The following is a 21,268-nucleotide window of genomic DNA, read 5'->3' as shown; positions in this document are numbered from 1 at the left end:
TCACCCCAGTTTCATCCCTGACATGACATCTGGTCCTGTAAACACTACCATGGCTCACTCCTGAGCAAAGAATCAGGAATAATCCCCAAGCACCTCTAAGTATGGCTCAAACTCCCCCTCACACCTTGCCCCTTTCCTAAATCTTGGAATGTTAGTAAAGCACTGAACAGATGTCATTAGCTGATGGTCATGAGGTGAAAGAAGATGAATAAAGTGGCATTTTTCAACCCAGAGCTCTACAGTCATTATTAACCAGACATTGCTGCTATTACTAGTGACCTCCCCCATCTGCTCCCAATACAGGGCCCTATTGTCATATATTTAAAATTAATCATGTGTCTTGACTCTAAATCTTCTGAGATTTCTTAGAAAGAGTGGAAGCAAGCAACAGTGCCCCAAAGTTTTCACCTATGGGCATTTTTCTCTCTCAAAGCATTTCACAAGATGAGAATAACCAGAGATATCTTTTAAAATATCATAAACTAAAATATTTAATGGACTTTTGATCACATTACACCTGCCAGCAAGTAACGTCACTCACAAACAAACAGGTGAGTGAGTATTAGTTTTTAGAACATGAAATTATCCCTAGTTTCATTCTTCACAATTTTGGTATTGGACTTTCATTCTTTCATATATAATACCTAAACCTGATCTTTTACATCAATTTTAGTGTAACAACAGTTTGGGAGAACTTAAAAATAAATTGCAGCTGACTTTATGCACACATCAAGGCAAATATATTTAGATAAAAATTTTTATTTAGATAAAAAAATTTATCTAAATATATTTAGATAAAAAAATTTTCAAAAAGTTGAACACAAAATATGTTCACAAGAGTAGATATTGACTAGGTAAAGAAGTGAACGCAGTGAGAAATAAAGCAACAGAGGTGACTTGGAAATAGGTCTCATGAATGAGGAAAGATAAACTTAGACTTAAGGTCACTAAAGACAAACTTCACCAAGTGCCTTTTTTAGTGTCAAATGGGTAGACATTAAAGGGACTCAAAAAAATGAAAAGACATCATCAAGATGAATAAAATAGCCTGTGATGAAACAATAAGTATTATTATAGAGGACACACATGAGCTTCCATTTCCACAGCTTTTATCTACAAGTGAATTATCATGTCACTTCATTCTCCCAGACTTCCTTACCTTAAACTTAAAATAGAAATAATGGAAGCTATATAAGTAGTCACGAAGTAAGCAGTCACACTGATCCGTGGACTTAAATGCACCCTATAAAAGTTAGAAATTACTATTCAGCCACTCTTCCTCATTTCTTCATTTGATTTAGAATATCTAAAAAACCCTATATCATGCCATTAAATATGAGGGATATTGAAAATACACAAACGATACAGGAAGTATTGAGAAATTTGACATAGAACTTGAAGATTTGCTTATCTGGGCAGTTTAGGAAGGGATTGACAGAGGATGACTCAGAAGACATGGTATAGAAAACGTGTTCATCTACTGACTAGCTAGGAGATATTGAGCAGGGTATTTTTATTCTTTATTGATCATGCATAAAATGGATTTGTTGAAGAAGATAAGTCAACTCTCCTAGTTCTTACATTTTGTGGAACTAGTAGCAGGACAGGGGACTGGAGCGATAGCACAGTGGTAGGGCGTTTGCCTTGCATGCAGCCAGCCCGGCCAAGCCGGGTTCGATGCCTCCACCCGTCTCGGAGAGCCCAGCAATCTACCAAGAGTATCTCTCCCTCACGGCAAACATGGCAAGCTCCCCGTGACGTATTCAATATGCCAAACAAAGTAACAACAAGTCTCAAAATGAAGACGTTACTGGGCCCATGAAGACGTTACTGGGCACTACTGCAAATCGATGAACAATGGGAGGACAGTGCTACAGTAGCAGGACAGCTGGGAAGCAATTCAGCCTGAAAATAGACTGAAATAATAGATTCCTGTTCCATCACTCTTAATAGTGTGACTTTTAAACAATTACTTACCTCTCTATTTCCTACTTTCTTCAACCTAAAAATGAGCACCTTAATAATATTACCTTTTAGAGAAGTTATGGAGATCAAATAAGGTAATAAATTTAGGATTGTATCTAGAACATATAGTAAGTGTTCCATAAATTTCAAATATTGTTAGTGTTGCTATTTCTTATTTCAAAATAATAAATTCACAAATATAATTAATACTAGTTTTAAAATTTTAATTACATTAAAGTTTGTCACCAAGTCCATTTCTAGTTTCAAGGTTTTCCTTATAAAAGAAATTTTTTATTATTTTCATAGTTTGGAATCGTAGCAGTGAGTCTCAGCATTTGGGGAATAACAGAATAGACAGAACATTAAAAAATAAAGTGTGTAAACTTTTACTATGGAATCACTTTCATTACCTGCACAACACCCCCCATAAGGGATGCAGCCACAGCCATGGAAGTACACATCCCACCAAACAAGAGACCTGGAAGAAAATTCACAGCCATTAGTCAGGCTGAATGAGCTATTCCTTGAGTAAACAGCTGCCCAAAATATCTGTTGCAAGCCTTATAGGAAGAAATCTCAGCAAAAACTGACCCTCTACTTAGTCACCGCAAACTTGAAAAGATGTTTCGGAGATTCCTGTGACAAGACAGTGCTTTTCTGAATGAGCGGAAATCTAGTTTCGAGGCCTTTTCTTGCAAAGCCAAGAAAGAAATGGCATTATATGGGAACAATATGGATGTGCAAAAAAAATACTGATCTAGATGAAGATAGCTTAATTAAAGAAACTAATTCAAGTTTTACCACTCAATAGCAATTACTTAAAAAACTAGCATTTGTGGGATTCAATAACTTTTCATTTTCAAAATGGTTTGACAACAATACGTTTTTATAAGTGTCTTCTATATTTTGAAAATCTGGAATGTTTTCTTCTCTTTTCTCTGAATGTTTTAATTTTACCAATATTCTGACTTTTAGAATACGGCTGATTAACATATGTGTTTAGCAATCTATGATACAGCACTGTGAGGGTCACCAGAGCACAGACTTCTTTTATTATCTATAAAAGATGACTAGGGTACAGGTAATAAATGTACCGAGATGTAGATATAGATCTAAGCCTCCGGTTTCATGCAATTTCACTGAACAAACTAGTACTTTGTCTCATTTATCTTTTACAGTAAACTGTTTGGCACCCATCTTTTAAAAAATAATTCCTTTATTTTGGTAAAAAAATTTAACTTAAAAGTACATTGTTCCCACCATATTCCACAAAGTAAGTAAAATACAGAGAGGAACAATTTGAGATTTAAGCAAAGATAATTGACTAAAATGGGAAATATGACTTATTCTGTTTAAATTCTTCTCAAACATTTTGCACTGTTCCTAATGAGTCTATTAATTCATTTTATTGAATATTGACCATATATATGCATTTCACCAGAGACCAGTGCCACAAAATCAGCATTCAATTTCTAATTACGCTGTAGCACTGTAACACTGTCCTCCCATTGTTCATTGATTTGCTCGAGCGGGCACCAGTAATGTCTCCATTGTGAGACTTGTTGTTACTATATTTTGGTATATCAGATATGACACAGGGAGCTTGCCAGGCTCTGCTGTGCAGGTGGGATACTCTTGGTAGCGTTCCAGGATCTCCAAAGTGATGGAGGAATTGAAGCCGGGTTGGAGCATGCAAGGCAAACTCCTACCAGCTGTGCTATCGCTCCAGCCCATCTAATTACATTATAGGAAGGAATTATAACATATGTTAACTTATATGACAAATAGCTATATATCTATAAAATATATCTTAAAATGTCTATAAATATATACATATCTAAAAAACATATGTGTATAAATACATCCAAATATGCACATATATATTCCTTTTATTTATTCATAAGAACAGTATATATTACATAGGAAATGCTATGTTTCTATTATTAGTTTTATTTACTTTTTAATATGTTATATTTATAATCAGGTGGGGCTGGAGTGATAATATAGTAGGTAGAGTACTTGTTTTGCAAGTGGCTGACCTGGTTTTTATCCCCTGACCTCATATGGTTCTCTGAGCCTGCAGGTGTAGTCACTGAACATAGAGCCGGAGTAAGTCCTGAGCACTGACAGGTATGTATGCCCCAACTGCGCACACAAACATGCATAGACACATACATACAAACACGCATGCACACACGTATGTGTGCATACACACACAAAGAAGCAGGAAGCGGAAAGATAGTGTGAAGGCTAAAGCATGTGGCCAATCCTAGTGTGATTACTGCAACACATAATCTGAGCATAACGTGGTGCATCTCTGGAGTCCCTCAACCACTACATGGGGGCCAGCATAAGCCCAATTTAAGCAGAACCAATTACAACTACCCCCACACATTGAAGCTCTGGTCTAGTTTTCCAAGAGTCACCAAACGGATGATATTGGTGTAATAATTCTAAATGTAGCACTGTAGCACTGTCCTCCCATTGTTCATCGATTTGCTCAAGCAGGCCAAGTAACATCTCCATTGTGAGACTTGTTACTGTGTTTGGCATATCAAATACATCACGGATAGCTTGCCAGGCTTTGCTGTCAGGCGAGATACTCTAGGTAGCTTTCTGGGCACTCCAAGAGGAGTGGAGGAATCGAACCGGGGTCAGTCTGGTTGGCTGCGTGCAAGGCAAACTCTCTACCCGCTGTGCTCCAGCCCAACTCTAAATGTATAAATTGTAATTTATAGGGCCAAGAGAAAGTACAGCAGGTAGGGCACTTGCCTTACACGTGGCTGACACTGCTTCAATCCCTGGTATTGCATTTGGTTCCCTAAACACTGCTAAGAGTAATTCTTGAGTGTAGAGCCAGGAGTATTCCATCAGTATCTCCTGGTGTGGCCCCCCAAACAAACAAAAATCTAAATTACAATTTTTGCACAGAAGAGTAACTAGAAATAAAATGGAAAAAAATTAAATTAATCAGTCGCTCCAGCACCATCCTGAAATTCTTGAAAGTGTAAGAACTTTCATGTGGAATTCCTCACATATACCTGTGTGCATTAGTGACTGTGTGTACTGGATATTGACATGTCTACAGGTACATTCATGATATGGAATAGAAGGACCACTAGCTGTACCTACATAAGCCTTTACTGATCCAGGTGTTCATCTTGTCCGAGAGATTGGGAAAACAGCTCTTGACAAAATCCTCAAAAGTCACCGTTGCTAAGGCATTGATGCTGGCAGCCACAGTGCTATATGGAGAGAAAAGCAAGCATAAAACTTACTGTCTACCCTGTCAATCAAACAAAAAGCCAAGGAGGAACTATAAAAATGTAGACATAAGACTTCTGAGGGGCTCCAGGACCTTTCTACTCACTCTTCAAAACTCCTTCTATCCTTATTGTTCTTTTAGTTCTTAGACGAACTCCAGCATAGAAGCTAGTTCTTCATAAGCTAACTTTTAGCTATCACAAGATGTTAAGTGACTTATCTGACATCAGTAGAGCACAAAAATCTCTGTGTGTATTTTATATTTGTGTGTGAAAGCACCTGTGCTCATGTGCATGTTTATATGTGCACACTTAGGTTTGATTTGAGGTAGGAAGAATAGTACTTTAAACTTGAAATCAGGTGAGTCATGATTTATTAATGACTAATTCATGCATTTATTCACTTTTACTATTGATACATCTGTTTGTTCATTCTGGGATAGGGAGTCCTTGTATTCCTTGCTTTTCGTATAGTTCCTTCCTAACACAGAAAACTTTCAGTTATGAGATACAACTTGGGTTTAAGTCTTCTAATTTTATCTTATTCAATTTGAAATTAGATTGTTGCATTTTATGAAATCTCTTTTTGATCAGATATTTGCCCATGAATCAAACCTATCAACTCTCTTTGGTTCCTTTTGGAGGGTGGTAGGAGATGGGGTTGGGCTACACACAGTGATGTCCCTGGTGCCCCAGGTTTACTTCTGACTCGTACTAAGAAATAACTTCTGGCAGTGCTCAGGACATTATGTGTGGTGCCAGGGACCAAACCTGTGTCTGCTGTGTATAAGGCAATTTCCAAGCTCTCAGAGCCTCTCACTATTATATTCATAACATTTTATTTCACAATTTCTCAATAACATTTTTCTTATAGAGTTTAAGAATTTATTATTTCCACTGCCTGGAAGTGTTTCTGACTATGCCCTTTGCATGATTAGCTTCTTCCAGTCACTTAGAGAGCAGCACAAATTAATATACTCAGAGATCTATAGGAATTCTAACAAAATAGAGTACCAGGACTAGAGAGCAAATACAGAGGTTAGGGTTTTGCCTTGCATGTGACAGACTTCTGTCAATGCCCAGAGCCACATTATCTCCAGAGCACCATTGGGAGCAACTCCTGAGTACAGACCTGGGCATAGCCCCCAGACATCAATGTGTGTGATATAATGCCCTCTCACCAAAAAACAGGACCCCTAAGGGTCTAGAGATATGCCTCAAGTACCAGTACACATGTCTTGTAAGACATGTGTGAGGACTGGCATTCATGACTGCCCTGAGCATTAATGGGTATTCCTCACCCCACAAATACATATTTGGGCTCTGGGAATGTTTTAGTGTCTGAATACTTGCAAGTTTCAGACTGAGAGTTGTGTCCCCAATGCCACCCACAAACAAGCAGCATGATTCCAACTGCACAACTTTTCATGACCCTATGTACAGCAGAGGGTAGAATCTCTGGCAAATCTCTGCCAGGTATATGTGAGCACAAGAGCTAGGGTGAAAATCCTGGTAAGTACAAGTGAAAATACCATCGATAAAAAGTGTACAATCCCCACTGAGTTCTGTAGTTGAGTGAACACTGCAGCTAGATGTTTGAGCCTGAGGATAACCACAACCAAGGAAGCAAGTAGTACAACCAAGTGCATATGCCTTTCCTGGAGTTGCACAACAACAAAGGTAAGACAAAGGGGGATCTGTAGCTTTCAAATTCTTTCTCTCCAAAACACCCAGTTATTTCCTTTTAGCTAGAGAGGTCTAGAGTTGAGAAAGAGTCAAGATTTTATCTCGACTCTGTGTTTACAATGTGCACAGCTAAGTCTTCAATCATATTAAATATCAATTTCATTATAGATAAATTGATGACAATATGAGTAAATTTTAATTCACATATAAGGTAAAGGCCCTCCCGTTGATCGTCGATTTGCTCGAGCGGGCCCAGTAACGTCTCCATTGGAGACTTTGTTGTTACTGTGTCTGGCATATCCAATATTAGAATCTCGAATTCACATATATTGTGTGAGAACCAATAAGCAAATAAGTAATGCATTTAGCAGGGCAGTGGGACCAGAAATTGCTCAGTAACACTTGTATGATCACCATCTTAATCATCGTATCTATCTGCTATCATCATCATCATCATCATCATCGTCATCATCATCATCAGTAGCAGAGCAGAGTTAATACACTAACCTCAAAGTTCCACTGAAGGCACATGCCACGAAGAGTCCTGGAAGTCCGGGCATCGTGGAAAATATCTCCATGACAAAATACGGCATCAGCTAGAAAGCAAAACAATCTAATATTAGTGGTTTTATCAGAATGGCCTAAAATATGGAATGTAACTTGATATTAAAAGGGGGGAAATACAAAGCAAAGTAATAATAGAGGTTTTCTGTGAACTAAGTTTGTCATGGTGCTGACAAATGATATTATGATCAATCCAGTTCCATGGACTTTAAGTTCAGTTTAGAGGAAGAGGAGAGATTAGAAGAGTATAGTTGATATTAGGGGAAATATTAGAATAATTTAGAAGTTCTGGAAACTTAAATTTAATATTTTCAGTGTACATTATTTTCTTTCATATTTTCCCTTAATTATAGCAATTAGACACAAAACAAATTCCAAATATATGGCTTCAGGGAATCAAGGTATCATAATAATATTCTGTTCCACACTAGTGGAAAAGTTTACCCACCAGAGACAGATAATTTTATAGTGAAAAAGATTGAGAATAAGACAATTTCTCTCACTGGGAATAGTCTCCATAAATGAAGTTATAAATCATGTTTAATGTAGTATATTAGAGTAATGTTGCTTTAATTTTGATTAGGTGACATGATCCTTGAGAAGCATGAAAGACATAAGGGTCAGGTTTTATTTTTATTTTTGTAATTTGAGGTTAAAGTATTATTAATTGACATCAATATATATAGGAATAAAAGAGTTAAAAGGCAGCATATGCAAAATCATTAGTTCATATCTACTTTATTCAAGATTTAAAACCTGGCTTGGGTCCAAGTGTTGCTGCCAAAGAGAATACAAGGTGTTAGTGCCATCTTCTTTAAAGCTTACTCCTTCTTGGCAATGCCTTGTATGTGGTGACATCACTCATAAATAGTGAAGGAAATCAATTCCTTTAGGTTGAGGAAATGACTAGAGATTTAGGCACAACAGAGGAAAGCCCAATAATGCCCCTCACTAGGTAGAAGCATGACCATTTCAGTTATCCTTCACTAACCTCCAAAGAACACATACCTGATCTGGTGCTGAGATAATTCCAGAAGTCCAAGGATCGCATTCTTTGAAGTGGGAATACATTATTAATCCAGAGAAGACTGCACAAGTCAAAATGATCCAGAGACCCAACAAGTTAAAGTATAAAGCTCTAGAAAAGAATGCAAGTGTTCCTTATCATTCTTGTGCCATAATCTAGCATAATATCCTTAGTCACGTTACTAAGGTCTAGATTTTAGAAACATTACTGACCTTTTTAGTCTTTGACCTTTGCCTGAGAAGAAGAAAATGAGTAGAATTTTGGCTTTCAAAAAACAGTAGCAAATACAAATTTATCACAAGACTCTGAAAAAAATCTCAAAAGTGAGATTAAAGCCTTCAAGGAACAATAACAATTTATATTTCATTATTTTTGTTTGAAAGTTACATTTTTAGGCTAATTAAAAAATCTGAATGGGAAAATAGTTTCTTATAAAAAAATTTGAATAGAGTTCAATTTTGATGGATTTTAAATGGGAAGTTTTCTGCAAATTCTCATTATGTATTGTGAGTTTTTTTCTTAGATTAAATTTAATATACATCATGTGTATTATATAATCATGAGTGATTCCCCCCGCCAGTCACACTCAATTCATGAACCTGTCAAAAAACTAACTTACATCTTTTTTCCGCCTAGAGGGATAATGAGATAAAAGTAGAAGTAGACACATTTTTGGAAATATTTGCTTTAAGAGAGAGAAGAAAGCACTTACCACCGAGCACCGAGGCACAGACGGGGGGATGGTGGGGGGTGATAGTAGGGAACCTGGGGACATTGGTGCTGGGACACATACACCGGTGGAGAGACAGGTGTTGGAATATTGAATGACTAAAATCCAATCATGAACAGTTTTCTAACTGTCTATCACAATGATTCAATAAAAAAGAAAGTAGACTGGTTTATATTTGTTGTAGTGAGTAGATATTCTCAGTCTGGAGAGAGTTTCCGGAAACTAGGAGAGGAACATCAGACATTTTCCTTGGATGCTTTTAGTTTTTGAAAGATCAGGCATAGCCACATTGAAATGAAAGGACACGCTCATTTTCAATCTATAGTCTTGACTTTCAGAAAAATCCTTAAATCAATTCTTTAATTATTTATGAACCAAATATGTAAAGCAATCATCCACTTCAGAAGTTTTTATTTGCTTTAAAAAAGGGCTTCATCTCAGAAGGTCTTTATGCGAAAACAAACTTTCCCTTTCTATATATCTTTGAGATTTATTTACTTTTGTTCTTGGAAGTTGAGTTACTGATAAAATTTTAATTGTCACTGTCTGTCACTGTCCTCCTGTTGTTCATTAATTTGCTCGAGTGGGCCCAGTTACGTCCCCATTCTGAGACTTGTTGTTACTGTGTTTGGCATATTGAGTACGTCACGGGTAGCTTGCCAGGCTTTGCCATGAGGGCGAGATACTCTTGGTAGCTTGCCGGGCTCTACGAGAGGGGCAAAGGAATGGAACCCCGCTTGGCCGGGCTGGCTGCATGCAAGGCAAATGCCCTACAGCTGTGCTCCAGCCCCTAAAATTTTAATAATATAAAATAATATAGAAGTATATAAGGGATTTTAAAAATAAACAATATTTAGGGAAAATTTTTAAGAATATAAGAGATACATAAGGAATACATTAAAATGACTCATATTTATTCACCAAGATTGTTCTTTTGGTCACTTGCCAGTCAGGCAACTCTGTTGTACCCACTACTCAGGTCATTTTCTAGAAATACTTCCCTAATAATCCTGATAACCTTTATTTTAAACTATCACTCATCAGTTTCTGCTTCTTATACAACTTTATATATTTATATTATTTGTAATTTTATGAAATTTTATGATATATTTGTTGTCTTTTTTCCCATCAAAACAGACAATAGTGATAGAGAGAGAGCATTTAATAATAATGCTGGCAAATAGACGATATAATACCTGCCACTACAGAGATAGTACAGAAGGTAGAGTGCTTGCCTTGCATTCAGCTGACCCAGATTCAGTCCCTAGAACCCCATGTAGTATCCAAACACACAAGGAGTTATGCCTAAGTGTAGAACCAGGAGTAAGCCCTCAGCATCACTTGTGACCCAAGACAATAAAAAACATAAAATTGTTTTATTTTGACCTTAAATGATTGAATAAATGATAGAAACTAATCATTCATCACAGTATAATTGCATTCTTTATATTAATTTTTGATAATACCATTATACCTGAATTTTTTTAAATTACCATGTTACTTTAGACAAGTCACAAAACATTCTGATCCAGATTAACTAATTGTATTGAGAATATAATGCAGATACCTTACTTCTTATGACGAACTAATTTGAAAATTGAATATTTTTCTCTCTGTAAAACTATATCTTGTTTAGTGATGTAGCAGATTATCAATTATAAATTCAATGATAAATTGGTAAAATTTTATAAAACAAACCTCTGCATTTATTTTAAAATAGACATTGATTATCTACAGGATTGATTTTTTCTGTTCTTCTGATTTTTCTCCAAAAAAATCAAACATTCAAAAGTTATTTAGGCGGCATCTCTATATATAAGGTTTTGTTCTAGGCACGTAGAATATTGAAATAGAAACAACATTGATGCCACCCTGATGGAAATCATATTCTGGGATTGGAGACTGAAAAAAATTATAGAAATGAAATGAATAACTTTATTTTATAGGTGATGATAAAAATTAACTAAGGCAATGGAGCTATGACTGTTTGTGGATGTGTTTATCTAGCTGAAAGATGAGATGAAGATGGGGAGAGACCATCTTCTACCTTCTACCTATATCAACTTCTTCTACCTCATAGCTTCATGTAACACCAGAAGTCCTAAAAGAGAGACTAGGGTCTAGAAACAGAAAAAAGTCAAAGTTAGCTTCCAACAAACAATATAAAATGACTTAGTAATTGATGTTATTTCTAGGTGTGAGGAAGATATAGTCCAAAAGTAAATTACTTCCTGTGACTAATCAGCACCCCCAACTATGCAATTAAACATGTATATAAGAAGCCACTCCTAATTTTAATTCAGTATAAATGTTTTGTTCTTTTAGTTTTTGAGTCCGTTCCAAAGATGCTCAAGGGGTTACTCCTAGATCTGCACTCAGAAATTACTCCTGAGTAATTGGCAGTGCTTGAGGCATCCTATGTGTTGCCGGGGATCAAACTTGGGTCAAATTTATTTAAGGCAAGCATCTTCCTCATTATACTATTGCTCCAGTCCCTCAGCATAAACTTTTGAAATCTATTTTTACCTACCTCTGTTGAACGATATGCTTTCCACAAGAAGAGAAATGTTTTCCTGAACGCTGATGCAACAGGTTCTCAGAAAATTGAGCATAGGAAGTACATTCAGTCAACACTTTGTGAAACTTCCCAGATAAGAGTTTTTTGAGAAGTGGTTTTGAGTAGCCTCCAATTTGACTTATCAAGTACTGGATAATGTGATAGTCCCCTAAAGCTCCAGTTGTGTGATAAATGTGGCTCCTCTTACACTAATTTCTTTTTGAGCAATCTGCACGTCACCTGAACTGACCATTGAAATTGACTTTTCTATGATGAGTTACAATAATGAAATTTATTTTTATTCTCTTGGGGACATTATTTCTAAATACGTCTTTTTATATTTTAACAAAATTCCTGTGAAATCACTATCCCTGGAAGGGTAGAACTAAGAATAGGAGTACAAAGTGCCTAGAAACTATGCATCTATTTTTCTGCTTATGTATCTTCCTTCTTCTGATATTTTTTAAACCTGTTAAATACTATATAACAAGTTTCAAACTCCAGAAAGTAAGAATAAGATTTTGTTGATTTTTGCTTGATCTAAATCAACAGGCCAACATATAAGTTTATATAAAAGTATATTGAGTACTTGCATACTTGTACGTATAGCTATATTCATATATATACACACAAAGTAGATAAATTATGGTATCTGCATATTCATTTATATATGTACATGGATATATATGACCTCCTTGAGGTACTATTGAATAACTAATACATATTTAATGAGCACAAATAATTATTCTTGGCCTTGCAGAGATAAAAATGATTGAAAAATAATATATATTTCACATACTTATGAAATGATAGGAATAAATTTAAGCCAGCTATAGTACAAAATGGTATCACTTAAGCATTGTGGCTTTTAAATATTCAATTGAATAGAATTAATTATTTTATAAACATAAAGACTTCCTTGACAGATACAGTCAACTCTATTCCAACGAGAATTTTAAATTAATCTTAATTTAAAATATTCATTTACATTTGGTCTGATATCATTTTCAGTAATTTAAATATTTGACAAAATAATTTTCTATGTGTAGAGAATTTTCTGATATTATTTTTTACAAGATGATATGCATATGTTATCAGTCAATTGATTTTAAAAAGTATAAATACTCCAATTATTTCTTCTCAGAGTATTTAATATGCAATTAATATATTTCCTTTAGAGTTCATGTTGTAAAAATAGTGAACCATGTCCAGGCAGTTTTATACTTTTCTCAATCTTAGTAAGAAGCTATACAATGACAGTGTTTAAAAAACAGTTGAGTTCATACTCACAGGGCATAACATATGAGTGTTTCTTCACTTAAGGACAGTTAAGGCAAGTTAACAACTTTCTCATAAAAGAAGACTGAGAGGTTGAACTCTTAAGAATCAACAATGAGCATGAAAGGCCAGGAATCAACAATGAGGATGAAATGCCAATTTTAAAAGCAATTTAAGTCTATTCCTACAAATTCTGAAAAAAAATTGATCGTTTGGCCCTCATTATAGAGCATGAAATGATTTGAAGACTTGGACAAAAATTAATGAATTGCCACAACTGAGACTGCCACAACAGAGACCCTTTGAGGGACCCTGCAAAGAAAGGTGACTGGTGATCCTGGAGAGAGTCGAGTCCCTACTGCTCTGCTCTCTCCCTGCAAAAATTAAAGGCATAAGGGAAAGTGGCAGTTAATGAGACTATATGATGATAGCAGAGTTAAGAGTCATTTAATCACTGAAATTGCAAAAAAAAAAATAGTGTACCATTTTCATTCGCAATACCTAATATTCTGTGTTGTTATCTACAATGCTTCATCTAACCAAGGAATTTCTAGAGTAGTAGAGGCAGTTTATGATGGTGATCAAACAGAGACAGATTCAAAGTATCATATATGAACATCCTAACTGAACTAGAAGTAGGAATATGTTGCCTAACTTTTCTTTTAATTGAATCACTGTGAGATCATTGCAAAGCTTTCAAGTTTGAGTTTCAGTCAGATAATGATCTAACACCCATCGCTCCACCAATGCACATTCTCCACCACCAATGTCCCCAGTATACCACCCCCCCTTTCCAACCCTCCCCCTGACTCTATGGCAGACAATTTCGCCCATACTCTCTCTCTACTTTTGGGCTTTATAGTTTGCAATACAGATACTGAGAGGCTATCATGTTTAGTCCTTTATCTATTTTCAGCACACATTTCCCATCCTAAACGATCCCTCCAATCGCCATTGACTTAGTGATCCCTTCACTGTTCCAGCTGTTTTCTCCCCCAGCTCATGAGACAGGCTTCCAACTATAAATCAATATTTCTGAATTTTACCTAATTTTAAAAGAAAAAAGAGAGGGTGGAAAAGGTGGAAGGGGTTAAATGAAACTTTCCATTTTTCCATTTCTTTCTGTCTCTGTCTTTCTGTTCTCTATTTCTCTCTCTCTCTCTTTCTCTCTCTCTCTCACACACACACTTATTATCAGAAAGTATATTTAAAAGTGTACCATTGGGACAAAGGTAACATAGGAATATTTCCTTATGATAACTTACAGTTTTGCGTGTTTTTCTGTTTTGCAAGAGATGCATCGCTGGATGGTTGATTGATTGACTCCATATATCCCTAGCCAAGTAAAAGTTCCTCCCACTGAGATTGTCCAAAACGTGTGCCGCCTGAGGGGATCTACATCAAAGCTACAAAAGTGAGGAGAGAGTAAATGAAGTTTAAATTTGGGCTATAATGTTGTATTAGGTGAGAATTCATGAAATTAAATCTTTACAAAACTTGAAAGAGAAACATTGGACATACTCAAATATATTTAGTCGAGATCCATTCATTGATTTTTCTAATACACTCTGAAATCCACCAGCATGAGCTGATCCTTGAATGAGAACTGTTAAGAAGCCCACAATCATGACAACCATCTGAAATGCATCTGTCCACACCACTGCTTTTAATCCTCCCTGAAATGGAAAAAAAAAGATGTAAGCTTTTAAAATCAAAACCTACACCATTCCATTTTTACAACTTCCTGATATATGATAACCATTCTTTCATTCACTCATTGAACAGCATCATCGAGTATCTTTTATGTGCTAAGTACTATAGTAGACAGGAAAACACAAAGGTTGAAACAGGTTCTTACTTTAATTTCATAGTAACAATCTGTTTAGAGAAATAGACACCAAACAATAATATAACTATAGCAGAGTTTGACCCATAACACCCCATGGCCTCCTAGGAGTGACCTGAAAATACAGGGATGGATCCCGCCTCCTCCAGAGGGAACCCCGGTGACCATGAGCCTCTACAACCATAGCTTGCTAATGCAGGAGCCAGGACTCTCACTGCAAACTGCTGGGACTGCCCCGGCACCCAGGTAACCTCTGACTCCAGAAGTCACGCCCACAACCTGCCCTCCAGTGCCATCTTTACAGCCGCAGAGAAGAAAGGCTGTGCAGGATCCTCCACAGCTACCGAGAATGCTCCTGGTCCAGAAGAGAGCCTGAGATCACCGGGAAGTCCCAGATGGGGTAGGTGCCACATCCCGCCTCCTCCAGAGGGAACCCCGGTGACCATGAGCCTCTACAAGCATAGCTCGCTTATGCAGGAACCAGGACTCTTACTCCAAACCGTGCCACGCGACATCTTCTTATATATAAAGTGGTCAATGGAAAGTAAATTCTCCAACGTTTTTCCCTGAAAATCAGGCTTAACTCTTTTATAAATCACAACACCAAATAGGAAAGAGAGAACAAAAGGGAATGCCCTGCCACAGAGGCAGGGTGGGATGGGGATGGAATGGGGGATGGGAGGGTTACTGGGATCCATGGTGGTGGGAAAGGGTTACTGGTGGAGGGATGGGTATTCAAAATAAATTAATTAATTAAAAAAAATAAAATACAGGTATGAGAGTAGCCCCTGAACATTGCCAGTGTGATCCTTTGCAAAAGGTCTATCAGCGCAAACTTCATTTCATTCATTGATGATCAATGAGAAAAAAGTTGAAATAGAGTAGATGTAGAAAGAAGTTGGTGTATTTAAAAGCTATTTAGGTGATAAAACCAGCATAATGTAATAGATTGAATAAAGAAAATGAGAAATTAGGAAGCAGGATAATCATCAATGTCTGACTAGAAAAAGTGAAGATTTTTTTAAGGACAAAATTAATGGTACTGCATCATTTTCGAAAACAGTAAATAATGAGAAAGAAAAGAACTACAAGGAGACAGTAGATTCGGAACATTAATTTAGAAAGGAGTTTTAAAAGTTAGGGTTCAAACTGTGAGCCAACCAACATTTCAGAAAGATGAATCTAAGATGATCACTCAGGTGGAGTAATTAGTTAAGAGGATAGAAGGGCAATTATCAAATCTGTATTCTCTGTAGAGCCACTTGGAGAACTTAAAAACAAGCAAATAAAAAATACCAATGATTCAAATTCATTCCTCAGGAAGTTTAAATAAGTTAATGTTTGAATTGGGATCCAAGTTCTCTGTGTTCCATCAAGTCACCCCAATGTACTATTCTGTACTATTCTACTTGAGAACCCATGGGCAAGAAGAAAGGAGAAAGAAAGTGCTGGAGTAATTCAGGTTTAATATCCTTTTGGAGAATGGAGAAGATAGAATGAGCAAACTGAGAAAGATGAAATGAAGTGATATATTAAAATGAGCTTTGAAAATTAATAAGCCCGATGATAATAAAAGGACTGGTATTTTTAACATGGAAAAATAAAATTATCATCCCCGGTTACTCCTCCAGAGTGTCAAGAACTGTGAAAAGATGACAGGCTTCATCTTATCTTGAGCAGAAGAGAAGAAACCGAGGTTGTCCCATCACTTCCTTTGCAATTAAAATTAAAATGCAATTTAAAATAGATTTCAAATTCACTGCCAAAGACATTGTATTTTGTGTGTTTTCAAAAGTCCAGTGGCATTCTATCTCTCCTGCCGCCTGCATTCAGTAGTCTGGGGCCGCTTGCCCCACCCTGGGGAGGTCAATGGCGATGGACAATCGAAGGAAGGAAGGAAGGAAGGTCAGGCTGATCGGTATCAATTGTAGTTTATTTCAATCTTCACTCCCCTTCTGCTTCTCTCTCTCAAGCCTGAGCCCCTCTCACCTCTGACTGCCCTCTGGAGCCTGACCTCAAGCCCAAGCTTGCAGTTTTAGTTTATATAGCAATGACTTAGGGTGGTGAGACAAAGGTGGGCCGAACTTTAACAAATAAACAAAGAGAGGTAAAACCACTCATCTACAGGAGATTAATTTAAGGATAAAATCTCATCTAAAGAGATTACTCCACATTACTAGGAGATCTGCTCAAGGGTAGGATCCCAATGAGGGTATGTTCTTTCCTCAGCTAGTAATCCACTTAAATAGTTGTAGTAAATCTACTAATCTACTAATATTTTTAACAATATCATTCTGTATGAGCACAGTTCATTCATTCATTCATTCATCATCCTGTTAAACGTCGATTGCCTCGAGCAGGCCTCAGTAACGTCTCTTTCATCCTAGCCCTGAGATTATATTCAAGGCTTTTTAGGAGAATGAGACCCATCATTGTTACTGGTATTTGGCATATTTGGTGCGCCACGGGGAGTTTGCCAGACTCTGCCCTGTGGGCAGGCTATATTCAATAGCCTGCAAGTTTGTCCACAAACGTCGCAGGTCTTGGAGCCGAAACGATCTCAACCTATGAGCACAGTAAGAGATATAAATTTACAGTTTGGTTCTTCCTGAGGACATCTCACTTTATATTCCACATTTTATATATATATATATATATATATATATATATGTAGAGATTAGATGTAGATATAGATATAGATATAGATATAGATATAGATATAGATATAGATATAGATATAGATATAGATATAGATTGCACCACAGTCCTCAGGCCAGGTTAATCTTCCTAGCCCCAGCAGGGTCCTAGTCTCGTGTTACTTACTTTTGGACCATGACAGCATTTGTCCATGATCATGCCCTCAACTTATAGTTGAGTATCGTGGCACTTTGGCCTGGCCCATTTCGATGCCAGGGTAGCTCATAGCTTTTCCTGGGTCCATTCAGTTCCTTGTTGGGACCCTGCTATTGGGGTGCTAGGAACTAAGGGCAACTGAGTCAAGAAAGCAGATGCCCAGGAGTAAATATTATTCGGAATCAATCAACTCCCAAGTTACAAAGCATAATATTAACTGTCTTCCTGTGTCCATAAAGAAAGGACATTGCTTTAAGGTAAACTATAGAAGAATCTGATCTTAAAAGCTAAGAAAATATGATTAGGGAGAAAAGGTGATTAGCTCATTGGGGAGGAGTGCACAGAGAAGATTTTACAGATAAATACAGAGGAATGGGAGTGAGTAGGGAGTACTGTGATGGGTGTAACCAATAAAACTAAGCTCCCTGTGGCAATGTTATCCTACAGTATTTGTATGTCCCTTTCAAATCCTGTAAGAAAAAATAATCAATCTTTTACCTACAACCTCCCAAATAATGGTATTTTTATTTCTTTTCATGTCATTAAGTCTTCTAAACTCAACTCTCATCATTAAATTTTAGTGACATGATGGAAGACCAAATGTCAAAGACCTCTGTTCTCAGAGGCTATTTGGCATTGGTTATGAGAAGATATACATAAAACTGACTTGCAGCTAAAAGTGAGGCAAGAGAAAACACCACTTTATCAAATGTTCTATCAAAAAAGAGTATAATCATAAAGATAATTTCTCCTATATATCAAAATACACACATATAAGTGCACATACAACCCCCTATACCATAATCTTGATTTTGTACTGTTACCATGCATGTTTCAGTTCATCTGTATTATGTGGGGGTAGAGTTTATCTCAATAGATGCAAACCCTTGGGTACCAGAATTTAATTCTTATGTTTTGTATTTCTTCCACCACTTTCTTGTTTTTGATATTCTACTCATCAAATAGATTAATGGCATAGAGGCTGCAGTATGAATTAAAGTGTTAGATGAATAAGAGACCATTTTGATAATAGACATTAGTCATAGTCTAGCTCCAAGGAAAAGAGATGGAACAAAGGGGTGATAAGAACAGATTTGATGAGTAGATTGATGGATAAAATTAAATATGTTCAACTCCATCTTAAGAAGTTTATCTAGAGCGGAACAGTAGTACATCAAGTAAGGTTTGTGTTTTGCATGAGATTAAACCAGATTCAATCCTTTGTATCCCATATGACACTCCAAGCTCCACCAGAAGCAATTCCTGAGTTCAGAGTCAGGAGTAATCCCTGAACATTCCTGGGTGTGCCCATCCGAATCCCCCTACAAAAGAAGTTCATCTTGAGTCCCGCAGTAATAACAACATTCCACTGCCTTTGAAATGTAAGCTCATCCACCAGACCTGTTCCAGAGACTCATATCAAATCTGAAAAGTGATCAATTAGCTACAACAATTTCTCATGCCATGCCTCCAGCTGGACTTCCCAGTAAAATACTCAGAAGATTCTGGAGCAACATCTCCAAACTCTACAGTACCATCATCTGAGTAGGAGCACACAGACTGGATGGGAATATGACATAGAAGCCAACTAATCTCGACTAACAAAAAACATTGACAGGGAAAACTTAATTAGCAATGACATCTAAGTAAACCTCCAGACAGGACTTCATGTTTCCATGGTGAGATATGGCAATTTTCACTAATTTTTTTTACTGAAGTATTTTATGATCATTCTATTTGTCATCTAGTGGTAACAAGCAATATAAATTACATTACTTTATTATTTTACATTACTCAAGCCTGCTACAGGGAAGGCTTGAGTGGTGGTCGGTAAATAGGGACAATTGTGGAGGAAAGGTGAGAGTGGTAATGGGATTGGTGTTGGAATACTGAATGCCTATAACAAACCATCATGAGCAACTTTGTAAATCATTTTTTAAAGTAACTTATCTTGTAAACAATGAGAAGGAATAAGAAAAGCAGGACTGGAAAATGACATAAAAATAGGTATTTTAAGATTAATCCAAAGAAGGTATCAGAATAGGTAAAGGTAAAAAAGGTAAAGGCCCTCCCGTTGATCGTCGATTTGCTCGAGCGGGCCCAGTAACGTCTCCATTGGAGACTTTGTGGTTACTGTGTCTGGCATATCGAATACTCTCGGTAGCTTGCCGGGCTCTCCGAGAGGGGCGGAGGAATCGAACTCGGGTCGGCCATGTTGGCTGCTTGTAAGGCGAACGCCCTACCCGCTGTGCTATCGCTCCAGCCCAGAATAAAAGGAAAATAAACTAAAGACATTAAGAGTTTTAAAATTAATTAATTCATATTATTTATTATAATTATTAAATATCTAAATTTGTGTCTGACATTTGATTTTACTTTCTATTTCTACACCTATGCTTTATTCTTGCTCTCTTTTTCAATTTTTTTTGTTTTAATTCCACCAGTCCACTTTGATTCTTTTATTTAAATGATTCCCAAAATTTTCTAGACCAGGGGCTGGAGCAGTAGCGCAACGGGTAGGGCGTTTGCTTACTTGTAGCCAACCCAGGTTTGATTCCCAGCATCCCATATGGTCCCCCAGCACCACCAGAAGTAATTCCTGAGTGCAGAGCCAGGAGTAACCCCTGTTCATAGCTGGGTGTTACCCAAAAAACAAACAAACAAAAAATTTCTAGACTAGTCATATATACTTTCTTTGTTCTCTGTTCATTAATTGTAACATATGCTGTTTTTGAGAGTCAAATATTTTCTCACTTGTATTTTTGCCTGGGATTCTTCCTCCAGAATATATTTGCAACCTGCAATAACTGAAATTAATCATTGAAATTCAACTCTCCTTAATAATACTCCTTAATATGATAGCCTAAGAATCAGTTACTCAAGGTGGCTAGTGGTCCAACATTCAACAAACCAATATTATCATTACCAACTCCTGCTAACAATGGCTAAACACATCCATCTTTTCTACTTATCATTTGTTATTTTCGTTTTGGGCCTCTACCCAGCTGTGTTTTCATCCTGGTTCTATGCAAAGAGATCACTCCTGGTAAGCTAATTGACCACAGAGGGTGCCCAGGATTGAACCCATGTTAGAAGCATATAAGGCAAGTGCTTTTTTCTCTGTACTATCACTCTGCCTCTCATCTACTCTCATTTAATACAAACCTCAATAATTCATATTGTAATTGTTTTATCACAGATCTTGTTATCTTCTTACTTGAAGAAAGAATTTCTTTGGGGTTCTAAAAACTATCTTAAAAGTTAAGTCATCTATTCCAAAAACCTATTATATTTAGTATCTAACTTTCCTTCTGTTAACTTGTTTGTTCGTTTGAATTTTTAGATCACACCCATGGTGGTTTAGGGGTTCTCTTGGCTCCGTTCTCAGTAGCTTCTCCAAGTAGTGATTGGAGAGGTCATGCAGTCAACAGGCTAGAATCTGGGACTCCTCAATGCTCCAGTTCACATAACTATCTCTCTGGCTCCCTATCTTTCTATC

General features: G+C 36.8%; 1 protein-coding gene across 1 annotated transcript in view; it reads right to left on the bottom strand.

Moving 5' to 3' along the window:
- The window catches only part of SLC5A12 (solute carrier family 5 member 12), a 51,341-nt gene that overhangs the window by 15,923 nt on the left and 14,150 nt on the right, over positions 1-21,268 (bottom strand). Inside the window, exons 5-10 of the mRNA XM_056138478.1 lie at positions 14,592-14,746; positions 14,336-14,476; positions 8,487-8,616; positions 7,422-7,510; positions 5,098-5,210; positions 2,376-2,443 (exon numbers count right to left, since the gene is read on the bottom strand). Of these exons, the coding sequence (XP_055994453.1) occupies positions 2,376-2,443; positions 5,098-5,210; positions 7,422-7,510; positions 8,487-8,616; positions 14,336-14,476; positions 14,592-14,746 (696 nt within the window). The remainder of the gene's footprint in view (positions 1-2,375; positions 2,444-5,097; positions 5,211-7,421; positions 7,511-8,486; positions 8,617-14,335; positions 14,477-14,591; positions 14,747-21,268) is intronic.

This window comes from Sorex fumeus, unplaced genomic scaffold (genome assembly GCF_029834395.1).
Source record: "Sorex fumeus unplaced genomic scaffold, SorFum_2.1 ptg000007l, whole genome shotgun sequence".
NCBI lineage: Eukaryota > Metazoa > Chordata > Mammalia > Eulipotyphla > Soricidae > Sorex > Sorex fumeus.
This window is presented reverse-complemented; position numbering and strand designations above follow the sequence as displayed.